The sequence below is a fragment of the Trematomus bernacchii genome, unplaced genomic scaffold (assembly GCF_902827165.1).
Source record: "Trematomus bernacchii unplaced genomic scaffold, fTreBer1.1, whole genome shotgun sequence".
Lineage (NCBI taxonomy): Eukaryota > Metazoa > Chordata > Actinopteri > Perciformes > Nototheniidae > Trematomus > Trematomus bernacchii.
Window position 1 is genome coordinate 14,083,586 of NW_022987698.1, and position 12,970 is coordinate 14,096,555.

The following is a 12,970-nucleotide window of genomic DNA, read 5'->3' on the forward strand; positions in this document are numbered from 1 at the left end:
TTTTTGCGTTAATCAAACAGTTGCTCGTTAAAGCATAACAGCCATTGAGGTGTGTGTGTGTGTGTGTGTGTGTGTGTGTGTGTGTGTGTGTGTGTGTGTGTGTGTGTGTGTGTGTGTGTGTGTGTGTGTGTGTGTGTGTGTGTGTGTGTGTGTGTGTGTGTGTGTGTGTGTGTGTGTGTGATCGATCAGGTGTGTCATCAAGGTCTAAAGCTAGGAATGCTAACCTTTGGACTAAAGTGGGTGTGTGTGTGTAAGAAACTATAAGTGTGTGTGGGGATTATGTTGTAAAACTCCACCCAATACATGCAACTTGTGTCGTTCTTTCTTTCATAATCCTCCCAACTTCTTCTTCTCACAGCTCACAGTAGGTATAAGATTTTAATATTGCGATTATTGCGGTCCATAAATATCATGGTGAATGGTCATATTACTATTAAACAATGACATACTATTGCATAAAGGTTAGATATATAATATTATTGTCCAACTTAGTGGAAATGTGTCTTTCACTTCTCCCAAGTACAGTAAAAGTACATACAATACACCATTAAAAACATTAAAAAATAAACAGTAACACAAAGGTTAGTTAATTATTGATTTATTATTAATCATATCAGCTTTATCAGCAAGGTGACAAAGTGCTTCAGAAGCAAGCAAGGCCATAAAAAAGAAACAAACAATAAAATATACTAGACCTTAAAGGGGCCCGGAAATGCTTATTTTCAGGTTCATATTTGTATTCTGTGCTTCTACTGTGACATGTCTCCATTCTTTAATGTTCAAAAAGCTCTTTATTTTTCTCATACTGCCTGTGCTGCTGCACCTCTTTTCACCCTCTGTCTGAAACCAGAGCCCAGTCTGCTCTGATTGGTTTGCTGGCCGGCTCTGTTGTAATTGGTCAACTGCTTAGAGATGTCCCGTCCCTTAGCCTATCACGTACAACGTGTTGGAGCGCTAGCCAATAGAAGCAGGAGTGTTACATAGTGATGTCACCATGTTACAGAAGTAAACAAAGGAGTCCAATGGAGGTGTTGTTAGGCAGGGGGGGAGTGTGTGGGAGAGGAACTCCCTATGGAGGGAACACAGGGATGTTAGCCTTTGCAGACCATTTACATGCACTTAAACCTATAGAACACACTACAGGAAAGGGAAAAGCCCAAAAAGCAGAATAGAGCCTCTTTAAAATATGAAAGTGAGCTGCTTGTTTAAAGCTCAACAGAGATTGAAGATTGTTACAATATTTTTCTGATATATATATATATTCATATTCTGACGTGTTTTGTGTGGTAATAGCTGCTTAAGAACCAGACAATCCGGCACACTCATACTTACTTCATTAAGCAGAGGACATGGATTCAATGTTACTGCTCAGAGTTTATGATCCACTCCATATCAACATCTTATAGTGCTTTCTGTCAGGTATTAATAAGGAAGAAGACAGAACGTTCAAACATTCATAGCAATGGACCTCAGCACAGTTCTCCTCAGCTCTTACAAGCTACTAGCACCACTCACCCGTCTCCACGTTACCATCAACATGACCACAGCCAGGGTTTAGTGCTGACCCCGGAGCAACGATGATAAGTCAGGTCATGTCATTGTCAGTCATGTATAATGCATTTCCTCTCACTTTACGTTACGACTGAGCACCCGTACAGTAGCCTCGCTTCAGTAGGTCGACTACAACTTCTTACTGTGACGTAACTCCAAAACTGTTTTGCTGTATTATCTATCGTCCTTTTTTAAATGTTATCAAATGTTTTAAATCTCAAACATTTTATTCTTCTGATATGTTTTTGTTTGAAAGCTTTCTTGCCTCATCTAGTATTCGATCAGTCAAGGCAAGAGTAGATACAGCTAAACCAACAGAGTCAGATTTTCTACTTCTATAGCGACTACTTTGTCCTTTTTTTCGGTAGAAAGGCATCTTGAACTGGCCTCATCAAATTACAACTACTGAAGAGCAGGAGGACCGTGTTGTGTTTGTGCAATTCAGTATTACAGTATACAGTAGATAGCTGTGTTAATTAAAGCTGCAAACTGGTACAGTATTCTATAATGAAATACTAAAACAAATGTGGTGGATTAGGTCGTATGATATTTGCTTCCAAAATGTAGTGGAGTAGGAGTAAAAATGTTTCATTCTCTAAAAATGTACTCCACTACTCCAAAATTGTTCTTAAGTACACTACTAATTGTGGGGGAAAACTTCTGTGTAGCAATGCAGTGGGAGTCACCGACTCAGGAAAGAGACACGGTGAGAGTTGGAGCTTTGATGTCAAACACTGATGGGTTTATTCAGAGTATTCGGCCGGAGGATTCACATCACAAATCACGAGTCAGAGGGTCTGACTTCACGGGAGAGTTGCCACGTCAATTCTGAAGAGCCTCTCTCTATGCTAGACCTTTTAACTGGTTCACAGAGAGTAATCAACATATCTGAGGAAGTAGACTAAACAGCTGGGAACACTGAATCACCTGCGTCCGACACTCATGGCCTCAAAGATTTCACACCTTAGAGTCCACAAACACCGATAAAGAAGTGCCTCAGCGTTCTCACAACAAGTACCATTCGTGCCAGACAAGTTGACCGGTCACAAACTGGTGACAACAACACATATGGCACCAAGGCCTTTCCTTAAAGGAGATAACAGACGTCAGAGTAGATCATAAAACGTCACAGAGCAAAAGGTTAGATATCTGGAAGAATTATTCCTTAACACTTATGTTCTACTTCTAAAGTTGAACATTAGCACATAAGTGTTGGTTTTTCATTTTAATAATTTGAGAAAAAATGTGTTAAAAGAAGGCAAAATAAATCAGATGAAATGGCTGTTAAGCTTCTTATTTAATTATTAGTATTCATAAAGTACAATCAATATTCCCATTAATGATAAGCTAACCAATTATTTTACCCTAATGTTAATCCCATTCATTAATGTAGAAATATGTACTTTTAAAAAATTAAATATTTGCACACTCCATGCAAATAATTAGTAGTTAAATATTTGTATAATCAAGCAATCTCATTATCTATAATTAAGAAGATTAATTTCAACGACATCACCAACTATCTGTGTAAAATAACTTACAACAAACATTAACGTGGTGATGTCTGTGGGCAATGTATTTCTGTCATTGTAATGAATCCACTTCTGGTCAATGAACATGCACATAATTAGTGAACACTGAGAGACGGCATTTGTTGTCTTGCTCTGTTAAAGATAACACACACACACAATCATAACAACAAAAAATATAAAAGACAGTTCAAAACAAAAAACTGAATCTTTAAGCATTGTGTCAGATATATATGAAAACACGCTTTAATTTGAACCTAGGTGCCTTACAGAATATATATTTTTAAATGCTGATTTTGGATGGACATTAAACTCACCATTATCTCCTGATTTCATCCTGAACTCTCTGCCGAAGTTGGCTCTTCATGGCTATTTTTCAAATCACCAGAACCCTGTTTAGGGTCTTTGACAGAAAACAACCGTAAATTAATAAAGAAACAATAACTCTGCTGTTATGGAAAAACTGACACTAAATGATCCTCTCTTGAATTTACCTGATTATCACTGAAAAAGCAAACACGAATGTGCTGAATGGACGTTCAGTTCCTGCGTTTATGTCTTGTTTATCGAGTCTATTTAATGAAAAGTTAATGAGTCCTGACTGTAGTTCCTGATTTAGTTCCGGGGTTTAGTTCCTGAGGGAGATACAGCAGACTGTCTCCCAGACACACAGAGGCTCTGAGACGGAAACAGTGGAACAAACCAACAAAACCCAGCAGTGATTAAAGTGACGGCCCCGGATGTTTTGGTGCCCTCGGCAAAGTCTCGTACAGTGCGCCCGCTGTACAAATTAGGCTAGTCAGATATGCAATAGTGTGCACTTACATGTCCAAGACAAGCCTCCAGGAAGAGCTGACAATTCTCGGAGTGGCCAAACGTTGGAATTACAACTTCCTGTGCCAGTTACAGGATTCCATAGAGAGGCGAAGTCCCTCCCCTTCCGGTGGACCTCCATGGGACCTTATTTCGGAAAAATTATGTATTGAAGTCAATGGCGAGAGAAAAGTTATCTTTCGATCCCGTTTGAATTGTGCCACGAATTACACATATGATGTTTGTCAATTTAAAAGATAATTTTTGAAGTTAAAAAAAAAAGTTTAATAGCCAAATCCATAGTCACATTTCTGCTTGCTCTGGCTGAAGAAGATCGCTGGGTTTTTCTTGTTCTCAAAAGTTAAGGCATTTTGGCTTTAAGTGCCAGTGAACAACTTCCATAGGATTGAACAGGGCCTGCCTCCAATGCGGTGTCCTGTGTCTTTATACATCCATGGTCCTAGGATATGATTTCTGATTAATAATATATCCTTTTAAGTTGCTTGCCTGTATTTCCACAAGTGTCAATATCTGTGAATTAATAATTTGAGCGCCAGGTTCAGAGGAAATGAATACCACATTATAGGAATGGACAACAGCGTTACTGAATCCTGTACTGCGTTTTATCAATCTAGATTGTTTTGATTTGAGTTTCCGAGTGTTGGAGATGTTTTCCACAGAGATTTCTGCCTTCTCTCAAATATAATCGAACTAAATGGCACTCCACTTGGGTTGGGATGAAAAATACTTTTACATAGCAATGTCTCTTTCCAGAAGTCATGACCCAGCTACTTATAATCTACAGATTTTGTTTGGAGCAGTTTAATGAAATTAGAACTTACTTAAACTATTTTCTTTTTACTTTACTGATGGACAACAGACTTTTGACAGCCCCAGATGTGGATATTAATAATGTCCTTCGTCATTGCCATCTGGTTCCATTATACTTAAGATAAGACAGACATCTGTACGGAGGATATCTCTACCAATCTGCAAGTTCAACCAAAAAAAAAAATCTAAATTGATTACTAGCACTACATCTAACAGGGAGAGACATATTTCCAATGTTGGTGTCACTGTCCCTTTAAATGCTTAAAAAAAGAAACCAGCCATGTTACGTATTCAATGTTTTCCACTTTATTGGCTCTCAAAATGACCACAAACTAGCACTCAGTGGGTGTGTGGGTGTGGGGGGGGGAACGCAACACTAAACAGTGAGAAATGGAGGACAGCCTTTGATGTGCACTAACATAATCCGTGCTGATGGGTTGGAATGTCACACTTTGGCCACACACACTTTATCTCTCTCACACACACACAGACCCACTGGAACCCCCCCTTTCATTCATGTATTGCCTCTGCTTGATGTTGATTGGCTCTCTGACTTGCAGTTTGTTCATTATCAGGACAAATGAATCCAATTTCCTTGTTACTGTACGCGTTCATTTAGGTTTCATTCTAGCAACTAGTTGTCGTCTGATCACTGTAATTGATTTGAATTCACAGACTTCCCGTCATGAGTTTCCACCTCCTTTCTTCAACCTTTTTTATTTGAAGTGTGTTCAACCCGCTTTACAGAAAAAAACGCTTTAAAGGACCTTTATGTTTTGTGCGTTTCATGGTTCTGTGGTTGTTTACTGTCTATCTGCAAAGAGACAACAAATGCAAATTAGATGCACACTAACTCTGTTGCAGTAACTTTTAATTGTGCTTTGTCCCTGAAACAATAAGCAGTAAAAAATATATAAAATACATACATAAACATGACTGTCATTAGATGTACTGAGTTTGGGATTCAGAACTGTCCAGCAGGTGTATTTGTTGGGTACATTAGGTTGTCAATTGTTTTATATTATTTGTCTTTTCTTTGCAAAAATGGATAAAAGTGGTAATGGGAGTATTAAAAGCTTGAATTTAAAAGGTTGAATAAAAGTGTTTGTTTCTGTTTTTTTCCGGTAATGCCCTGGATAAAATACTGTTCTTTCTACATCAGAGTCAAAAAACCTCAGAGCAGACGGTATCTCAAAGGAGCAGCATGGCAATAATCAGTTTATATCTTAACGAGCTCAGTGATTCAGCGGACTCCTTTAATAATCTGCAATGAGAAACTCTCCTCTAATTGGCTGTAATTGGCCTCTGCGCTATTAATTAGTAAAAACCAAACTGATCTGTCTGCTGGTGATGATGTTGGGACTGTTTCCTGTCTGGATCTGGTTTATAAAACCTTGTCTTTCTGTTTCCTCTGCAGCGTCAAGAACGATGTTTACTCCCTTGTTTCCGTGGTAACCCGAGAGGAGCATGCACGACCGGGTCAGGAGTTAACCTCAACGTTCATCTCCACCTGCCTCCTGTGAAAACTACACTACCCACAATACCTGGGAACTGACGACCCAGTCTGACATTTAGAACACTTTAAAAAAAGACACTCAAAAGGGACAAAACTACAAAAAAACACAAACGCTGCTGTGAAGAGGACCAATATGGCCAACAACACGGCGGAGCACCCTCCGGGGAATTCGGTTGCAGAGGGCAACCATGACGGGGACTTTGGGGTGACGGTGATGGACCTGAGGGAGCTGATGGAGCTGCGGAGCGCCGAGGGCGTCAGCAAGATCCAGGACACGCATGGAGACGTGCAGGGCCTCTGCCGCCGTCTGAAGACATCCGCCATCGAAGGTGAGACGCATGAAACACACCATACCCACACTCCACATCACCAGGAAACATTTCCTAGATTCTACTTCGATTTAGTTTTAGTCACAACATAAAGATCAAACGTTTTGATAAAACTCACACTCGTTTTAGTCCACTCCCAAGGCTTGGAAATCACTGTTTTGATTCATACTTAATTTAATCAAGATATTTATTGATAGTAAAGTCAATGATTTGAATCGTCAATAGGAGAGCTGCCAATTTGAATCTCATGCCATTGAATCACGGTTGTCACGTTGATTTGTCAACAGAGCAAAGAAAGTCCTTCGTCCTTGTACAGAGATTAACATACGATAATGGCATGACAAACTCTTCTGTCTCAACACACCCCTAAACTATTTTACAATCAATGATCTTTTACAAAGATCTGTATTTCTACACTGTGTTGTTGCTTATTTTACTTAAATACCAAAGTATGAATTAGCAATGTGTTTGTTTAATATAGTTCGTATTAATCCTAATCTGCAAAGTAATTAGTTTCTGAAGCTGTCAGATAAATATAGTGAAGTAAAATTATGAATTATACTGTGATGGAAGTATAAAATTCTATACATGTGAATATTCGAGTAAAGTATAAGTACATCAAAAATGTACTAAGGTATAGTACAGGAAATGCATTTTGTGTGTATTACTTTAAGAGAAGATAAGATTTACTTTATTGATCCCAATTTGTGATTTATTTTTCCTTTCCTACATTTAAAGCTAGGCAAGTTTATTTAAAGCACATTTTAACAACAAGGCAAGCTGTTCAATGTTTGAATAGTTGTGTGATTTAATAAATAGCATTGACATTCAAAAAACACACACACACATTTTAGGAGCTGACAGTGTGTGCCATTAAACAATGATAATATTACAAACAAACACACAATGCATGAGCACACTCTGCATTTGTGTTGATTGATGATCAGCTTGGATTTCAGTCAGAGCTTCATGTGACGCCAGAAAATGGCTGACACGCCATGGCTGACACACACACGTGTGTGTGTGTGTGTGTGTGTGTGTGTGTGTGTGTGTGTGTGTGTGTGTGTGTGTGTGTGTGTGTGTGTGCGTGTGTGCGTGTGTGCGTGTGTGCGTGTGCGTGTGCGTGTGCGTGCATGCGCATCCATGGGTCCATTCCAGGATTGAAATTAGTTCCAGCCCGTTCCCCTAATGGCTCCATAGATCATTGCTCTGTTTCATTTGGTAATCAGAGGACAGCTGTAGTCGCGTCCTCCACGCAAGAAATTACTCACTTTAATGAAGAAACTGTAATTATATTTTCACACCGCAGAGAGGAAGAGGAGGGGGGAGGAAAGAGGGGGGAACAAGGGGAAACCTAAATGTAATGTTGAGGGCAAACACCATGATTGTCTGTTACTGTTAACTGAGGTGATACAGGATAAATGTTTTAATCCACCTGCTGTCTTTTTGTATCCATACGTCATAAGAATAATTTTCAGTTATTTTGTTAAAGGGGCTTTATTTAGCTTTTTTTTAGTTTTCCCTTTCCTGTAGTGTGTTATATAGGTTTCTGTGCATGTAAAGCATCCTGGCCACATTAGACCAGGTCTTGATCCAAAACCACTATAGCTAGACTCATCAAATCTGGACTGGATTATCCCAGAGAGGCTAAACATTCTTTATAACACAGTTTTAGATTTGTGAAACCTTAATTCTATTTGTGAAAATACAAAAAAGAGAGATTTCAGTGCTTTTTTGACTGCTGCTCCAGGTGAGGCTGCAGCAGCTCTGTGCCCTGATGTGAGCTACATCATCTGTCTTTTGGAGTATGTGGTGTTCTAAGGCTCTGTGCCTGTTAGCATGTTAGCTTAGCTCCTGCTGGGTGACAGACCCTGCAGTTTGTGATGGAGTCTTACCGCTGATGCACTGGCAGAAAGAACATAATTGCGAGGCCTGGTCTCCTGAAAAGCAGGTGCAGCCTACAAACAAGAGCAGGGAGGTGGAGACACATGTTGACCTGGTCTAATGTGGTCTAGATGTAAAAAAAGCACTGAAATCTCTCTTTTTTTATTTTCACAAATAGAATTAAGGTTTCACAAATCTAAAACTGTGTTATAAAGAATGTTTAGCCTCTCTGGGATAATCCAGTCCAGATTTGATGAGTCTAGCTATAGTGGTTTTGGATCAGGACCTGGTCTAATGTGGCCAGGATGCTAAAAAGCACTGAAATCTCCCTTTTTTGTATTTTCACAAATAGAATTAAGGTTTCACAAATCTAAAACTGTGTTATAAAGAATGTTTAGCCTCTCTGGGATAATCCAGTCCAAATTTGATGAGTCTAGCTATAGTGGTTTTGGATCAGGACCTGGTCTAATGTGGTCTAGATGTAAAAAAAGCACTGAAATCTCTCTTTTTTTATTTTCACAAATAGAATTAAGGTTTCACAAATCTAAAACTGTGTTATAAAGAATGTTTAGCCTCTCTGGGATAATCCAGTCCAAATAAATCGGCTATGCAGCGATTTAAGAGGTTCAAACACGGAGGATTGTTCGCTCAGTGCTGTAAATTAAATTTCCCTTAACTTTCCCCTTAACTGCCGAATCGGAAGCTCTGAATCGGAAGCCAACTTCAGCGTCGTGTATTCTCCGCTAGAGAGCTTCACCTCAGCCATTTCGAATGTGGCGCGCTCAGCAGCAGATTGATGCGCTGCAGAGGTTATGATTATGCGCGGTCCCGCGGGGAAGAGGTCTGAAGAATCTTTAAACATTAAATTAAATTATTATTATTTAAATATATTTATTATGCAACACCCGCGACCCGACCCGCATCTTCTTTGTTTTACCCAGAACCGAACCCGGAATTTTTTTTTTGAAAAAATACCACCCGCGAATCACTTTTTTTGCGGGTCACCCGTCGGGTACCCGACCCGATGCAGGACTCTGATCCCCGCATCATCCACCTGTGCGCATCCAAGATGCAGACTCATCGTTCCCACTAAAGTAGGGGTGAGTGTAATAAGGAGGCAAAGTCGACGTTCAGTGTGTTGCCGGGAGCATATAAGGATTTATCCACAATGTTGAAAATGAAAAAAAAAAATGTTAAACATAAAGATAAAAAGGTTTAAAAAAGTTATTGTTTAATGTTTTAAGGAGGTGACGCTACTCAGCCAATCAAATCGGTGCAGTCAGTGAGTAATTTCAAATGGCGTGCTCAAAAAAGAGAAAGGTAGACAGCGAAAACAGAGCATTAATTAATTAATGACATGTTCTCTGGACCTCTTTGAAATGCAATTGAATACCCCTGCATTATAGCAACAACAACAATAATAATAATAATAGCAATAATAATTGGGAGGGGGGGCGCAGCTGTACTTATGTTCTCTGAGGGGAGGCTCACCTTCCCACACTTTGAAAACCCCAGAGTTCACGTAAAAACTGAATTCAAAAAGACAAAATCATTGAAGCACCCATATAATAATTCACAGAGCTAGAGAAAGGAAATGGAAATTCCTGGAGGGTTAGTTTCTTCCTCCACAGTGACTGAAGTCCTTCCAACCTTTGTTTTCACTATAGAACTAACCCTGACTTGTTAATTGACTTTGACGTGTGAAATCACAGGAATGGGCCCTTTAAATCTATATTTAGGTTTCTGTGTCATGCCCTATGGTTGTTCCAGTGTAAGAACTGATTTTCAGTTTAGTTTTAATGTGTCGTAGATTATCACACTGTGTCCGCTTTAATTAATTGCATCTCCAGGGTAATTGTTACAGTCTTTGATTCACTTTGTGGCACTGAGTGGAGAGCAGGATGTCAGCAGTGGGATGCTGTGGCTCGTATCGTTACAATCTTTTTATCACAGTATATGTACCGCAAGATTGCTTTTAATTGTACTACAGACAGATATATACACCCAAAGGCCAATATTATCACACAGCTTTAGCTTTTCATACATCCCTATCACTGTATATATCGGGCCAGATTGTAGTTCTGATTTGACAGAACAATCTTAAGCCAATATTTATCAGATTTTAGATTACTTTATTGTTCATTAGATTTGCATAAAATGGAAATGTCTCTCTGTTCCAGTAATACAATACAATACATAACAGTTGTGCCTTACTTTACTTAAACTGAGTGACCAAGTGGTAGTCGTAAGAGTGCTCAGTGGTTTGTTCTTCCACTGGCAGTCAGTCCAGCCCAACAACATTACCCCGCAGTATTTAACAATGAACTACAAACTAAATAAAACATACATGAATAAACAAATGAATAAATGAATCGATAAATATAAATTAAAATTAGCTATGGAGTTGGTTGTGTAATGACCTAGAAAAACAGCCATGATGTTGGGTGGGGTTGGGTCGGGGCTTATGGGAAAGATTTGAGATGAAAGGGTGTGTTTAAGTGTGGTCAGAGAGTAGATGGGAAAATGTAAACGGCTTCTAACAGATGATGGTCACAGCAAAACCACTTACTGAGGTGTTTTTGTCGAGCTTCCAATAGTTTTTACCAGTCTTTAGCTCAGTGGTCCTCCAGATTGGCCTCAAGACTTTCAAACAAAGCACCATCAAGACCGCTTGTCCATGTTGGATAAAAGGTAACAGCTACAGAGCTCGCATGTGATCATCAGAGATCAGAATACTTCGAGTATCCCCTATCGAAATTGGGTGATACAGTTAAAAGATTTTAAAATCAAACATGTAAGGTGACAATTTGTGTTGAAAAGTGGAGTGGACATATGAAACACATAAGGGATTTTTAGTGAGTGAAATCCGGGTCAGTGTGGTGGGTTGGTAAAATATGGCGCATTGAAAGTGCATAGCCTAGAAAACAAAATACGTAAATATTCAAAACACACAATGTTTGCCACACAGTTAACAGTAACCCATATTCATCAATCATAATAGAAGAAACTGTGTCAATAATTTGACACAAGCTTGTTTTTTGGGTTATTTTAGAACCTGCTTATGTACTTGTTTGGACAATGCACATGTTTTTGTATCTATATTATTAATGCATTGAATGTTTTCTCTTCTGAATAGTGAGCCCCCTACAGTTGTTCACATTAAGCTTTATACAGAAGTAAAAACACATCCCTGAATTAGTTGCACCTAACACAAGCAGAGTATCTAATCGATAATGTGCCATAACATTATAGTTAAGTGATGTGATGATCCAGGGTCTCATGAGTAATTCCAATTACATAATTTAAATGTTACCTTGACAATCTGTTTAAAGTACAGCCAAACAAACTTGGGCTGAGAGGATTCCTCACTTCATGTTGTTTTATTAAATAAATAAAAAGTCAATAATTGGTCATTGGCCTTTAATTAGCCTGATGATTCCATGCTGTGCACAGCAGGATAAAAAGAGTTGTTTACTCTGATGATGCGTTAGAGGTGTGCCTCTCCAAAAACACTCATTTGCAGCTCTTCATCAAACAGCTCGCTCTCAGCAGATCATTAAAAATGAACTACTGACATAAATTGCAAAAGAATAGTGGTTTTTAGATGCCCTCAGTCGCAGCCGTTGCACTGCATTTTCTTTGGCTGTTTCACTATATAAGCCCCCCTGTGGTTTTCCCATTTAAAAATGTTAAATGTAAATAAATATTAGCAGAAATTGTGCATGAACTACCCTCACAAAACGTTGTGCCTGTAAATCAAAGGTGGAATAGCACTCATATATTGTACTACTATCATACTACAGTGTAAAAATACAAGTCCAGCATTCAAAATGTTCTCCAGTAAAAGAGTAACAGCATTCAAATATACTTGGAAGTACGAAAACTGAAAGTACTCATTACGCAGAATGGCCCGTTTCAGATTCATATATATTGAATTATTGGATTGTAATTAGTGATGCATTCATATGTTCATCACTTTAATGTTGCACTTAGTAGAGAATTACTTTATTAACTATTCGGTAACTTAAAGGTGGGGTAGGTAAGTTTGAGAAACCGGCTCGAGATACACTTTTTGTTATATTCCATGGAATGCTCTTAACATCCCGATAGCAATGAATATTTTAAGTGTTTTGACAAAAAATCCATAAAAAAAATGTAATCTGTGGAAGCCGTAGTACTGTAAAAAGCACGACCAATCATTTTAGGCGGGCCGGCCTACCTGCCTGTCAGCCTTCCATCTGTGCACAAACTTATCTCGTGCCCTCATTGGTCATGTGCGCGTTCGTGTGTGTTGGAGGAGGGGCTCTGTAAGGAAGTGGCAGATTTTCTCCGGCTGTGTATTTTCAAATTCTAGCAATCTCGAGCTGGTTTCTCCAAAATTACCTACCCCACCTTTAATTACAGCACTTGAGTTAATCTATAGTTACAGTTCACCCCTGCTATGAGCATTTGCAGAAGCTCTCATGCATGTTTAAAGGCCCTGACACACCAAACTGACACCAAAGAACACGTCCCGA

At 39.0% G+C, this 12,970-nt stretch overlaps 1 protein-coding gene across 5 annotated transcripts in view; it reads left to right on the plus strand.

Annotated features, from left to right (window-relative positions):
- Positions 1-12,970, plus strand: part of LOC117489423 (plasma membrane calcium-transporting ATPase 1-like) — a 116,634-nt gene that overhangs the window by 44,644 nt on the left and 59,020 nt on the right. For all 5 annotated transcript variants that reach the window (XM_034138670.1, XM_034138668.1, XM_034138667.1 and 2 more), the window contains exon 2: positions 6,142-6,569. In XM_034138670.1, coding sequence (XP_033994561.1) covers positions 6,374-6,569 — 196 coding nt within the window. In that variant the 5' untranslated portion in view covers positions 6,142-6,373. The remainder of the gene's footprint in view (positions 1-6,141; positions 6,570-12,970) is intronic.